This window comes from Cygnus atratus, chromosome 6 (assembly GCF_013377495.2).
Source record: "Cygnus atratus isolate AKBS03 ecotype Queensland, Australia chromosome 6, CAtr_DNAZoo_HiC_assembly, whole genome shotgun sequence".
NCBI lineage: Eukaryota > Metazoa > Chordata > Aves > Anseriformes > Anatidae > Cygnus > Cygnus atratus.
In genome coordinates this window covers 3,652,361-3,667,500 of record NC_066367.1, presented here as the reverse complement: position 1 = coordinate 3,667,500, position 15,140 = coordinate 3,652,361, and the positions used below count along the sequence as shown (strand labels likewise).

Here is a 15,140-nt window from a genome sequence, read left to right as displayed (position 1 = left end):
TATATAACAATTATAGAGCATTAAACTTTACAGAAAATCAGTGAATAAGAACTCTAATAATTTTTCTTATGAAGTGAGAAGGGCAAAATTATGTGCATTATTTGCACAGAGTGAAGACAGATGAACACTGTCAGTTTTGTTGATGCATCTTACTGTGCAATTAAGCAAAAGCCCATTTATCTGTGCATTTTTTTTATTTATTTTTTTTACACCAGACTGGTGACAGATTCTTGCTTTCAAAATGCTGGCTTATCTTAAAATGCATCACACTCAGTATAGGGTAGAAGATATGCTAGGATAAGCCAAATGAGCTTTTCTTTTTCTTACAAGCTGATATGTTTTTTTCCTATATGGATTTCACTTTATTTTTTGGTTACAGTGAATTCAGCAGCACATAGCAAGTTAGCTAAAAACCACTAAATTTGCTCTGGGGTGAATTATGCGAAGCCACGATGTTTTCCCTGGTTTTTGCTCAAAATTTGTAGCAGGTGTGTTCCAGGCTGTGCCAAAGTTTGAGGAAGGTTGGTGGATGTTTCAGCTAACTTGACATGAGCCTGGGCTTCCCATGGAACTCCAGAGCAGTTGTGCTCTCTTTCAGATGGTGTTTGGGGTTTTCTTAAGAGAGGAATTTAGATGCTGTGCTAATTAATGCTAAGAGAAATAAAAAGGGCAAAAGCAATACTCTGAAAGATTACATTTAGAAGCATATATAAAACAGTAGTATCACCTGTAAAAGTGCTCCTCAATGATTACTTTCTTGATTTTTGAATAAATTTTAGTAGCAAATATCAAGCTTGCTGACATTAAGCAACCTGTGTGTTAATTCTCTGCTCTTAACACCAAAATGATATTTTATTTTTGGAATGAAGACTGTTTGTGCAAGAAGACTTTTTCATATATGTCTTCTCTGAAAAAAGTCCTGTTTTTATTATAGTAAACTTTATGTTTTAAGAATTTTAAAGGAGAAAAACCATAAAGAAACAGTTCATCAGTTAACTACGTAATTAACGTGAGTTCGGTATCACTTCAGACACAATACGATATGTACCACCAGTGATACCTTGCTTTTTTCAGTCCAGCTTTTTGCAAAAGTCCATGAAAACAGATTCAGAATTCTACAAATTCAACAGTATTGGAATATCTTGCCTTTTCAAAGGAAAATGTATAAAGTTCTCTGTCCGTGTGCAGTTGACTGTACTGAGGTAATCTGAGGTAATTTTCTGAACTCTTGGTCCACGGTCTGGTTCATATGTTTGAAGTGTACCCAGTTACTGCTCTTATTTATGGGAACACTTTGCATGTTCTTATGCTTTCTTAGTATTTTTTACCATAAAGATTTATAAGAGTACCAGAGAAAACACATTCATTCTTCGTATTCACTTTGAGGGGTTTGTTTAACTTTTCAGGTCCGTAGAGAGTACAGGAAATTCTTCAGAGCCAATGCTGGAAGAAAAATTTATGAATTCACCCTTCAGAGACTTGTATGTATATATCCGTACATAGTGTATTTACATTATCTGTGCTTAATTTGTTTTGTTGGTATTTTTTTTGTTTTCTTGTAAAGATAACAGCTGTTTTGTGGCCTTGATAGTCTTTGTAAGGAAATGTCCATTTTCCAAATGGAAAATTGATAACAATGTTCTGATGTTGTAAAGAAAGGATAATAGTGTTTTGAAGGTGTGGGAGTAGCACTAACTAAGCATTTGTCACACACTTAGGATATCTAAATTTGCATTTTTCGGTATGCCCAGCTCTTTTAAATCTATGGTCAGGTTTAATAAAGCTGAGAGCTGCAGTTTGGTAACTGTGGTTTTAATCACACAGCTTTAATCACACAGCAAATCACAATGCTTTGCTGTGTTTATTTCAGTACCTCTGGTATTTGAACATTACTAAAACATCTTGCTTCAATTTTATCACAGATGCAGAAATACTTCTTGGAAATGAAGAATAAGATGCCTTCTTTATCGCCAATAGATAAAAACTGGCCAGCGAGACCTTACCTTTTCTTGGATTCAACTCACAAGGAACTAAAGAGGATTTTCCATTTGTGGAGGGTAGGGCACATTCTGGTCCAGTCTATACAGAAAGTTATCACATGATTTTCAGTAGATTGTTTCCTTCCTGAAGAGCCTATTTTTAGGAAGCATTTCTTCCTATTCCAAACAGGATGACTGTATTTCTTTGGAAGATCATAGCCTTTGGCCTGCAAGGGGTATAACTATCCTGTCTATTTCTTTTTGGGGCTAGAGACAGGATTGCTTCCTGCCATCAGCTTTTAACTTGATATTAAAGCCACATGCCTGCTGCGTGTTAATTGGTAGCGTATAGTACTTGCGTCCATGGCCAGGTCTGGGAGTAGCTCTCGGCCCAACATTGGAAGTACTCAGTGGAATTTTTTACTTAGGAGCTGTGGTCAGCTGTAATTTGTTTTGGACCTTCGTATGGAGGGAATGGTGAGAATCAGTGTAAGTGCTGATCGGACATTTTACTGAGCTTGTGGGCTATGTTTTCTGTGAATTGTCAAGAAGTGTTTTCATTTCTGAGCTGCAAATTTGTCCTCTCAGCTATGTTTTCTTCTTTATGGCTGCTTATGCAAACTTACCCAAGCGTGGAACTTGTATGTTTCGTTGAACCTTTCTAGCACTGTATTCAGACCAGTTTTGCTTAAATGAGATCTTTTAGACATTGTTTTTTGGTGTAACTCAGAAGTACGTAGAATGGGTGTGGAGGAAAACACCTCCATGGCTTGTTACTACTTTAGAGTGGCATGTAGGGTCGAGCTGAGTCATCTCAGAAGCATACAAAGAATGTGTATCTTGAGCAATAAAAAAACATTAGGCTGTGGTGCTGCTGCTTCAAATCAGAACTGGGAGGATAATTTTTGGTTTGTTTTAACATACCATATTTTGTAGTGTAAGAAGTACAGAGACCAGTTCACCGATCAACAGAAGCTTATATATGAAGAAAAACTGGAAGCAAGTGAACTTTTCAAGGACAAGAAGGCTTTATATCCAGCCAGGTAATTACCTACTCTGCTGCTTTCAGTGTAAGTTCAATATCCTTACATAGATTAGGAAGCTCTGCAAGATTTTGCTTTTTTATCTTAGGCAGGAAAGTGCATTTCCTAGTTTAACAATTCTTAACACCTGGGAATATTTTACTGTAGGCACTGCTGAACACTTTATCATTTGCTTTACTGACCTCAGTTTGCCTCTAAATGAGATGTTGTTGCAGGCTTCTTATCCTGTGTTACTGAACACTTTTGTCCCCAAACCATGATGTTTTGTTGTTCTAACCTCTTATGACCTGTTTGCGTAGTGAAATTTTGGAGGACTTGTAGAAGGGAATAACTCTTGTCCTTTTCCCTAGTTTCCATCATGCTGGTTCCTGCAACTCTAAACTCAGAGCAAACTGAAAGGCTGTAAGTGACAATGACACTCCCAGATGAGGCATGCCAGGGATTGCTCTCATCTTCAAAATTAGTACATTCAGTGTAATGCTCTAATGTGAAGTCTGGGTAATTTAAGTTACATACATTGGCAAATATAATTTTTTTTTGAAAGGAAGATTTTTTTTTTTAAGTGCTCGTTTATTTCCATTTCAAAAATTCTTTTTTTAATTAGAGACTTTTAAAAATGTGAAACATCTCTACAAGTAAGTTTTTTGATTTCTCAGATTATTGAGTTCCTAAAACCTGACAAATTCTGGTCATTGCTATCTGTGGAGCTAATATTGCTTACAGAAGTGCAGTAGTAGCTGATTTTATTTAAGCAATGCATGCATTTTTTGTATTCAGTAAAACTGGCGAAATAGAGATCTGATGTCTTTGAAAGAAGTTAAATTGATTTTTTAAGTGAATATGAACTGAGAAACTATTTTTCTTAAAAACAAAGGCTTCGTCCATCTCAGGAGACATTTATTTTATATACCAGGGTTTGAACGCTGAGCCGGAACAAGGCATTGTTAAACAAGACAGGACCAGGATCTGGCAACAGTTGATGGGGCCATTTCCATGCATGGAAAAGCACCGCTTGGGTGTTTGTGCATTTTATTGGTTTGGTTTTGTTTCATTTTTTACTGAGACATTTCCTCTTTTCCTGTGATGCGCTCTGTCTATGTTTCTGTTTCTTCCCTTCAGCAGATCACTTACTTAATGGCTGTATATGTCAGCTTGTGATTTGCTCCTTACTTGCTTTGTGATCTCCTTTTATACCGTTGGGAAAAGAGAAAGATGCTGCCCCTGAATTTCTCCAGGAGCAAGCCGTTTTATTTGAGTCGGAATACATCTGATCAGTGCCGAGCTCTGTGCGCAGGAAGGAATTTTGTCTCCCTGGTTAGGTAATTTGGACACGTGGAAAAGACCAAGGCTGAACAATGCAATATTATGCAGCATATAGCTGAGCGATTTCTATCCAAAACATTCCTAAGTGGTAAATGTGGTAGAAAGCAACTGTTAATTTGTCCCACTTTTAGCTTGTAAATCCCTGTCATTTGATCAGGGACAAAATCCAGAGGGAACTGATGGTTTTGGTGACTATGGTTTCATAATGCTAATTAATAAAAACAAAAGCAAAAGAGCTGCAACCTAGTGGAAAGTTAGAATGCACTCCACACCCCTCGATGATTTAGAAACATTTTCATCTTGTTTTCCCTTTTAAACTGTTTTCAGAGCGGATTAGCTCCTGTTGTGTTTTTGTTTTTTTGTTTTTGTTTAATGGGAGGAGGAAATTATTGTATAAAGTTTCTGATTAGTTAGTTTGGTAATGATTTGAAGAATGTGGCTAATTTTCTGCATGTAATATAATTATTTAAGAACAGAGAGGGACTTCTGGTGATTACTAAAATACCAGTGCCCTTCCTTTTCTCTTCCTGTGTGCTGGAGACACAATTAGAAAGGTAGTGGTCTTGTACATAACATAGTGGTTCCTTTTGGGCTCTTGTCTTGGCAAAGTACTTTGTAATTGGAGTGTAACTTAATCAAAGTGATCAGTTAAAGTGACTTCTAAACAAAACAAGCAGAGACTGATAGGGAAGCTGTTGTTATATAGCCCTAAGGTAACGATGGGGTGAGTTGCAAGTACAGGGAGTCTGGATGAAGACCTGCTATGCATTTAACAAGCAGCAGCAAATCTTCAAGGCAAATTCTTGTCTCTCTGAAATATTGCACAGAAACAGAGCTGCTTTTCTTTCTGAAGGTGGATTTCCTCTGTTTTCACAAACGGTGACTGTTACCGGGTGATTTTACATCAAAATTGATTGCTTGTACAAGGATGTACATGTGCCTGATATCCATAACAATTTGAGCCATTTAATTGGAAAACGTTTCCAGAGCAGGAAAAGAAATATCCTATTACTGCCTTCAGAGCTGAGTTTCTCTTTCTTCACTAGTACTGTGCTGCTAATATGTAAAAGAGACCATGTCTAAAATGCATACCGTTTTGTACCCTTCTCTCCTTTCATGGGGATAACGTGCTGGGGGATACATCCACACTACTCTGTACGACTTCCCAAGTGGATTCCAACAGATGTGTTATGCCTGCATGGCACAGATTTAATGCTAACAGTGCTGCGCTGAATACCCCAAGTGTACCAACCTGGTACAAACCCCAGGTGTCTTGGGGCAGAGCTGCAGTTTCCAGCTCTACAGCAGGAGCAAGGACAAATTACATTGCATAAACAAACACCACGATAAGAGTCTTGTTTGTGTTCAGTGGTGTATTGCTCTAAATACTCTGTTACACAAGAGCATATCATTTCGCCTTGCTGCTGTATAAAATAGACACAAATTATGAGCAGAGGTTTCTGGGATGTTTGGGTCTGGGTCTTCTGCTAAAAATGAAGCAGCTGATGACTTTCCTTGGCAGGAGGTGTAACCAAGATTAAGGAAGCTTCTGTCAGCGTAGAGTTGTTGAAAGTGGTATTTGGTGCACCTCCTGACTCCACAAAGCCTGGAACAGTGCCTGTTTTTTGTGAGATTCATTATTTAACTCTGTTTCTCCTGTGGTTTTTGCTCGGTAGTGTTGGGCAGCCGTTTCAAGGGGCTTACCTGGAGATCAGCAAGAACCCCAAGTACAAAAAACTTAAGGATGCTGTGGATGAGAAGATCATTATTGCTGAAGTTGTGAATAAGATCAATAGAGCTAACGGGAAGGTAACAAAATGGCATTGCTTTATCCAGAAGGGTAGATTTTTTACATCAAGCCTGGTAATGTTGGATTTATGTAAATTTGTGGTTCTAAACACCCATTGTAAATTTACATAAAGATTTCTACAATCTTGTTTGGGTTTGTATTTTTCAGTGACTTTTCCAAGCAAAAGTGGCATCTCATCAACTGGTAACAGGCTGCATTGATTCACGACTAAATGCACTCTTTGTACTAAACTTAGATCATTTGTTTGCCAACTGAAGAAAATAAATACTTAGAAAATATTGTTCTTGTTCAAATATTTGGAAACCTTAACGTATGTCTTTCAAGTTCCTGATTATCATGTGTAATTATGTTTTTAAATTGTGAGTGGCATACTTTGCTAGCTGTGCCTGCCTTCTGATTGATATTAAAAACTTTTTGGAATTAGGAAGCAAGTTTCTTGTATCATTTAACTAAAGCTGTTAAATATGCGGGGTACTTTTTTTTTCTTTTCTGCCAACACAGAACTTGGTTTGCATTTAAATTATACTTATTAAAACAGAAAGCATTATCCTCCCTTAGTAAATGTAATTGTTGTCACCATATCTGTCTAAATATTGCTACTAGTAGATCTCAACTTCTTAGATGTATATGTCATTTATGCATTTTAGGAGTGAAATCAGGTTGTCTGCTGTTGATGCCAAATGAATTTTTCAGTTTGGAAGGAATTAATTAAATGAAGGCAATATCTTTCTTATAGTCGCACAGGCTACGTGTCTCAAAGTTTAAAAAACAAAACAAAAGAAAAAATGCAATAATAATAATAATAATGAGCTATGGTTCTATGTGCTTTAGACAGCCACATCTTGATTATAATGGCTAAGATTTTTTTCTTTAAAATTTTATGGGAGAAGAAGCTATATAATTCATTATCATTATATTTTAGAATAGATTTACACCAAACATAAGTTGTGCTATTTGGAATTTAAATTTTAAATACATTTTTCATAGAATCGTAAAATGTTTTGGATTGAAAGGGACCTTAATGATCATTTAATAAGGATTCATTTCTTACATGTTCAAAAGGTTGTTTGTGTAGATAAAGCTCTCATTTCAAATACAGGTTTCTATTATACAGTTTACTATTTTCCAATATTCATTTAAGAACACACATCCATGCTTTAGAAATATTTGTAGCTTGAAAACATGAATGTACATCCACCTAAGGAATAATTCTGATAGATAAAGGGAGGATAACATAACATGGAAAAAATACCTATGTAATTTGTTGTGACACGGTTTAGGTGAATAACAGTAAATATGTGAGGCTTAGTCCTGAAATGGCTGTCACTGAAAAGGAATGCTGGTTTTCCTGGGGATTGGTAGAGCATGAGAAATGAGGTTATCCTGATTTGCATAGTTTCTGACTTTCAGTTTCTGGATTTTATAACTGTAAGCTAGTAATTAAAGAAACTGTTTATATCTAAACATATGTGCCAAAATGAGCTATGCTCATATAGAGCTCAATCTATAATTAGACACAAGTAAATTCGACCTAATTTTAACCGATCTGAAGCTTTTACTGAACATCAAATGTTCATATTTACATATGTGGGCCAAGCTTATTAACTCTATGAACTATTTGTAGTCTTAGTAGGTGCTCAGTAAAACCCAATTCTCTCTTTGTGTAGATAATAGTTTGCAATTTTGTATTTTCACAGGCTACATCCAGGATTTTCTTATTAACCAAAAATAATGTTCTCCTTGCGGATCAGAAGTCTGGGAATATCAAGTCAGAGGTTCCACTGGGAGATGTTACCAAAGTGTCCATGAGCTCCCAGAATGATGGCTTCTTTGCAGTGCACCTCAAGGAGGTTGGTTACAACTTTATATTACAATAATGTGACTGTTTGGCATGCAACAATATCCAAATGGTTTATTGTCTTGTAGCATTCAGACAAAGTGGTAAACTTGTAGGTTTAGAGCATTGGTTTTGAACTTTACCACATCTGCAAAAAACTTTGATTTAAAACTGTTGGAGCCAAATGAGAACAGTTGCTGTATTCGGAATGATAAACAGTTATAACATCCTGAATGATAATTTACTTGTGAACATCAGAGTTCATTTTTCACTGTAGCCTCTTCAGGATTAGCGTTTTCCATTAGTAAAATGAGCCTTTAATCTGCTTCTTATACCTTGTGACAGTGTTTTCCTTTCTAGCTCCTTGTATAATTCTTTCTGACACTCTGGTAGAATATTTCTCTCCCTTTTTTGTGATTCCAATATATCCATGTTATGGCACAGCTCATTTGGTTACTCAGTTCCGAAGAACTTAGTTTGGTGCTATATTTACTTTGCTGCACTGTCAGCACTGCTCTGTTAAAATCATTATGCTGGCATTTGTGTTCTGGTTTAACTGGATTTGAAGAATGCTATATATAGTGTCTTTTCATACTGACCACCTTCATCCAAATGTTGTGGTGTTAATTGGTTTCTGTTCCCTTCTGAAAAAGAAATACAAGTTCATAGTGGCATGGCCAAAAGAGGGAGACAGAAACACCACAATGTAGGACAGGTGGTGACCTTCCTTTCGGCTCAGAAAGGAGAGTTATTAATTCTCAACAGTTTTATACTTTATTTAAGAGTCAATTGTATTTTGAGCCTGATAACTGCACTGCATCCCTGTTTAATTTACAAGACAGAAGACTAATAACTTAACTACTTTCCTTCCTGTTGCAGGGTTCAGGAGCAGCTGTTAAAGGGGATTTTCTGTTGAGCAGTGATCACCTTATTGAAATGGCCACTAAACTTTACCGCACTACTCTCAGCCAAACCAAGCAGAAGCTCAACATTGAGATTTCTGATGAGTATGTTTCATGTTTGCTTAAAAGTGCATTTCCTTCAATGCAATGTGCTAAGAAGTCGAGTATCTAATGTTAGAGAAACAAAACACTACTGTGTAACTAATGCTTCTTTTCTCTTGACAGAGTACTTGTATATAAGGATCCAATATTCAATGAATACTCATTTCTAGTATTCCTTTTGGCTTTTATTCCCTCAAAAATCGTTAGAGAAAATGTCCTTTTCTTAATGTAGTTTCAAATAGAGCTGTGAAGCAGAAATACTGCATGAGATACAGTTAAAAGACAATACATTTGAAGAAATCCTTTCATGTGTGAACTGAAAACTTCACATGTTCCTCTGAGATGTTTATCAGTTAGGCAGAGTGGACACCAGGTGTCAAGTTCCAGTGAAAACAACAAAAGCAGAGTGAAAAGCACCTCACTAAATGCATGTCTATAAAGCTCTACCTTTTTTTTTTTTGCGATGGTGAAAGATATATTCTTAAAATTCCTGCTTATGGTGCTTCAGCCACCAGTTGTTGGTGTTTTGTTCCTGTGGTTTTTGTTTGTTTGTTTCATAGTTTGGTTCAGTTTCATACTTCAGCCTTAAGTAAGGACTGAATTTGCAGTGTTTGCAATCATGGAATAAAAATATTTTTGTGTGAGTTCATGAAGTCTGTTGAATAGGGCTCTATCACTTAGTCCACTGTTTTTATGTGTTCAGTTTGTTTTGCGAAGTACCCCCTGATTTCAGTAGTGTTGATTTGGTGGATTTATTCACTTTGAATAAAGAACAACATTTGGAAGCCTTTAATGTTAGTGAAGTAAAGTTTTTGCAGGCAAAAATTGAACCTTTTATCTGGCTGCACAGCACTGATTGTATTCTAGAGTCCTGATGGTGATTACAGTTTGTATCTGTTCAGATTTGAGGGTTTATATAAAGGCTGATTTTGCTATTTCCTTGAAAATTACATCTGCCATTTTCCTTTGTTCCATCCATTGCCAGATGTGATTTAGTTCGTTTTTGCTGAAGTGTGTGTTTTTTAGCCTCTAGAAGAGTTGTGGCTGTCCCCGTTAAGTTTCTAGTTTAGTGATTGCTACAGAAGAATAAAGTACTGAAACAAAATTTAAGCATGCATTGCACTTGTCTGGCCTGCCAGCCTGCCTTATGTCTGAAATGAAACAGCCTGGTTTCTGGGAGCCTTGCATTTTGGGATATGTTTTTGTGTCTTGCTTTGGAGACTAAAACCGTTCAAGCGTGTATTGCTCTCGAGTTTATCCAGACTAAATAATTCTAAGTTTTGTTTGCTTCTTTTTGAGCAGCCCCATCTCTGTTCATGGTGAAGCTTTACTCTCGTCTCCATGCCAGAGTTTAGATACAGGCATGACCAGGAATTGAGGAGAAAATTTGACCTCGTTTTGACTACTGTACACCACTTTTTGGGAAGAGAAGTTCTAAAAGTAAAAATGCTTTTGATCCAGGACTATGTCTAGTCAGAGAAATACTATAGATATATATTATATTGGAGCAATGGCCCAGGAGCAGGGCCAGCTCTACTCCAAAGACACATTTTGCCTGCCTATGTTGCCAGCACACTCGTAGGCAAGGCTTGAAGACTTAGGAAAGGTCTAGGAAAACGCAGTGTTGGTGACAGGAGATGATGGCTCTGAGACCAGCTCACGTTTTCCAGATGCCTGCCTGGCGGGGAGCGCTGAGCAAGTTAATCTGGGAGCGCCTGGGCTGTTCAGCAGGAAAGCAGGCTGCGGGGCGGCACGGCACAGCCACTTCCTCCCCTGAGCAATGCCGTCAGCTTGATTTGTGGTTTCCGGCTGGAGGATGAATTCTTTGAAGTTTTTGGCCTCTGCTGGAAGACTTTTTAAGGATGCTAAAAGGGAAAATCTGCTGGGTTACAAAGGACTTTTTAGGTCAGCAACTGCTGCATGTGAGCCAAAAAGCAGCACTGCCCTGTTTATTGCTTTTAATCTTGCTGTCCAGATCAGTGAGAAGTTTGATGCTCTGTATGAGCATGTTTTTGTTTTTTTTTTTTTAAAGCAATTCTTCAAATTCATTGAAATTTCTCATCCAGTATAAAATGGTCAAATCCAGATTAATTTACCTTGAACTGTGGGAGGTATCTAAATCTCGAGATTGCTGAGGAGGAAATGAAGTTTCCTAATTGCTGAGCAGGGAGCTGTAAAGGCTAAGTATGAGAAATCAGAGAGTTGTTAAAATGCTAGATATGCTAAGTAAATGCAACCCAGAAGACAATGACTTGGAGTTTATTTTGCAGCACATTTCTGATGTGCCAGCAGGAAGGCACTCTGTGGATCTGGAAGTCTCAGCTATAAAATAGATTTGACAGTATTTTCCCTGTCTACTGAGATATTCAGAAACACTTACATACTACAAGTTCACTCCTGGCCTAAGGATTCAACATTCACCCCGATTTCTGCTGAGCTTTTGAAATGCTGCTCAGACAGAGCAATCGTCCTCCTCAATTGAGTGTATGTGGGTTTTGTACCAACGTAAGCCCTCTCTTTATGAGTTGTGGCTTCAGCTGCCCTCTGCTGAACTTTTTCTAAGTCACGGGGTAATGGTGTTGGAGGGAGTTGATAGATGTCTGGCATTTACTCAAGGTAACGAGTGCTAGTACATATATATATTAATTTATCCACTTTTAAGTGGGAGAAAAGCTTATTTCCCTGACAAAGAATGTGTTGGTATGACTAATTTCTGTATGGTGTGGTAAGAAAGTAAATTTCTCTATGGACAAGAAATAGTATTTCAAGAACAAGTATTGTTGCAAGAACAAGAACAGTATTGTTGCTTTTTCGGTTTTATGTATATTATTTTATGAAAAGAAAACCCAACAACCATGTTTAATGTTTTTCTTTGACTACTAGTCTGCAGAATCTAGTTTTAAAAGATACTTAGCTCACTGATGCATTGTAGATGGTTGAAAACAGAGTACAAATAAATGACCAAAAATACTGTTAATGATGCTTTCAACTTTCTCTCTAATTTTATTACATTGTTTATAAACTATTCCTGGAGAAGCAGGATCAGGTGTCTTTTTGTAGTTATAGCAGTGAATGGAAGAAAGGCCTTCAAAAAGACTTCATCTGATCATGCATTTTTCCACCTTTAACTAGCATCCATCTTATTCCCTCCCCTAGGTTTCTGGTCCAGTTCAGACAAGACAAAGTGTGTGTGAAGTTCATACAAGGCAGCCAGAAAAATGGCAACATCCCAACTTGCAAACGAAAAAACAATCGTCTTCTTGAAGTGGCTGTCCCGTAACTGCAGCTGGTGCCTCTCCCTTTCATGGACTTGTTTCTTTGTAATAGTGCAATTTTAGTTTGGTTTTGCTGGTTTTACCCCTTTCTAGAGCTGTTGATGGCTAATAGCTTTGGAAACCCTTGGCAAAACATTTGATCAGTTGACTTTTTAACCGTTTCCTTTGTGCCATAGTTTTAACCTTCAACACGCAGATTTTTACCCAGTGGGGCATTTTTACCAGTTGGCACGTTTTCTGTCATACATGAATCATTCTCTTTGTTTAGTGGCCATATTTTACTGCAGCATACCATAAACCCACATATTAATGGTAAATTACTCATATTCCTTAGTCTAGAGATCCACTTAACAGAAACTATATGTGACCTTGATGCTTAGTGGCAACTTGTGCCCTATGTCTTTTTATGCCAGCCTACCTGCTCTGGTGCTCTGACGCGCTCCTCCTTTGCTGGAGAGACTGGCAGAGCTGAGACTGAGACACTAACCATTGTAGTTAACTCTAGGACTTACGTAACTTGATCCTTTAGTAAATACAGCACGGGAACACCTAATTCTGCAAAACAGAAGGAACATATAATTGTACAAGCAGTTGTATGGATAAATTTTTAATTAAAAAAATGTGGAAATTTGGAAACGGGATTTTTAATTGGGTCAGATATTTTTAATAACTTTATAAAGTAGAAATAAGAATAAATTTAAAGAAGCTTATTTCATTCACAAAAGATATACAGTTTAAAGCATATTTTCTGTTCTGCTTTTTTCTTTAAATTATCAGTTAAGATTAGAGCCTGAAAAATGCAGTAGTATTCATAACACAAGTAACTGCTAGTTATTTAAACCGTTAGTTATCAAGCGAAGGGTTTGAGCCTTTCTTTTAGATATTGGCATGTACAATGTGCAATAAAACATACATGACATTTTGTGAAAAATTATTTATAATACATTTTTGTGTGCAAGAGAGAGGATTGGTGCAGCCTGCACAGACAACGTAGAGGTTGAAATAGATTTGTGTTGTTAATTTGCAGTTTTTTAGAGTGTACACTACAGTTGTCAATTTGGGAAGAATACTTCAAATTAAAAATTCCTGAATTTGGGGGTCTGTATATAAATTGGTATTATGGTAATAAAACTGTTTTAATTCTGTGCTGTTTGGTACTCCTATGTTATAACCATATTTTTGTACTCCAAACTATTTTATATAACTCGTGTGCCTGATGTAAATGTGTGCACAGAAAATACAATCCAAGAGCTGCATTATAAACTTTCATTGTAACTGATTGCACTTAATCTTTTATAAACCAGAAGCATTAGTTGAAATCCTTAAGAGGAGCTGCATTTTTAAGACAGAAGTAACTACTCACGTGAAGGGGTTGCTGAATGTGTTTGCTTTGTTGATGCAAGGACAGCTGAGAAACCATTGTGTTTTTGCAGTCTGATATAAGACAGATGAAGACCCTGGGTACTTGATGTGCAGTGCTGGAAGTCCAAGCATAAATAAAGAAAAGATAAAGAAAAGTTCAGAGTCTCGTTACTCTTCCGATGGTGAAGTTATGTAGTACTAATGCCTGTGAAGGCTCCTCTGGGTAGTTCACCGTTAATGTTGGCTCTCCAGGTTAAAACTGTGTGTACAGAAGCTGATGTTCTAATGCTAATGGTGGCCTCCTTATCAATCTGGAAAAAAAAAAAAGGAGCTGTTTTGGGTAATATTGGGTCTTACTTTGAGATTAAACTAGATGGTTTTGCTATGATTTGGATACAAAACAATTGCTTTAACTGGTTGCTTAATTCTGCTGTTAGAAGTCCATGCAGGTGACCTTGAAAGGTGGGAGTAACCAAACTATGACAAAAAGTTACTTCATTGTGATCCAAGTTTAACCTCCCCCCCCTTTTTTTTATTAATAACTAAGTGAGATTTATAGTTTAGTAAAATATAAAGCATTTTAGATGTTTTGTAATTAGAGATGCTTACAAAGGAAATCTTAGTATCAATTTATAATGCAAAATTAGGATACCTCAAAGTAATTATTCCATTGCCTTAAGAAGACAACACACAACTCCTAAATTTAAAACTAAAACCTGAGTGTTAGCATTCCTTCCTGGTAAGGACTGGAGGGTTTGTAAAACTGTTCGGTACCTTGAAAACCTTACAATAAGAACCACATGGAGCATGTTTTAAAAATGAATACAAGTAGAGGAAAGCAAACATTTGAATGACGGCTGATGTAATCCTGTAGTTGTTTGCAGGTAGGAAATGAGAGATTAAGTACATTTGAATGTTTGTCCAATGAAATTTAGGATATTTCAGGGTAATATTAGGATATTTGACTCATGAAATTAACTCCATCACAGCCAGACCCAGTACACATGCCTTTTATTTTGTTGATCTTTGCAGCAAGTGGTGATAGCCATACTAGCATAACACTGGAAGAATGGCAAATTCCTCACTTTGATGTCTGTTGTTTCACTTCTTTTTCTGGAACATTACCATTTTTGCCTTGCATATTAGTTCATATGTTGTGATAGCTACCGTTTGACACCTACGCAGTTCTTAATGTACAGAGTGAGTTTTGCTGAACATGAATTATTTAGATATGCTAGTTGAGTCATGGTGTTTTGATGTTTAGATTTAAATAGCTAGGATGTTGAAAATAAAAATGTGTGGTCAGCTAGTTTTTTCTTTTCCTCTGTATTCTTTTATAACCTTCTATCAAATGAAATTGTAAAGAGAAAACAACTACTCCTATGGTGCTAACCTTATGCATCCTTTTACTTGTAAATTTTCATTTGTCATCTGAAAGCGGGGCAAGGATCATTTAAAAAAAATGTTTCTTGCAATTTTCCAGAATCAAATAAAAATTCTGTTCCTA

At 36.7% G+C, this 15,140-nt stretch overlaps 1 protein-coding gene across 9 annotated transcripts in view; it reads left to right on the top strand.

Moving 5' to 3' along the window:
- The window catches only part of MYO1B (myosin IB), a 130,222-nt gene extending 115,082 nt beyond the window's left edge, over nt 1–15,140 (top strand). For all 9 annotated transcript variants that reach the window (XM_035572352.2, XM_035572392.2, XM_035572396.2 and 6 more), the window contains 7 exons: nt 1,407–1,481; nt 1,923–2,057; nt 2,916–3,022; nt 6,022–6,154; nt 7,853–8,005; nt 8,872–8,999; nt 12,153–15,140. In XM_035572352.2, the coding sequence (XP_035428245.1) occupies nt 1,407–1,481; nt 1,923–2,057; nt 2,916–3,022; nt 6,022–6,154; nt 7,853–8,005; nt 8,872–8,999; nt 12,153–12,276 (855 nt within the window). In that variant the 3' untranslated portion in view covers nt 12,277–15,140. The remainder of the gene's footprint in view (nt 1–1,406; nt 1,482–1,922; nt 2,058–2,915; nt 3,023–6,021; nt 6,155–7,852; nt 8,006–8,871; nt 9,000–12,152) is intronic.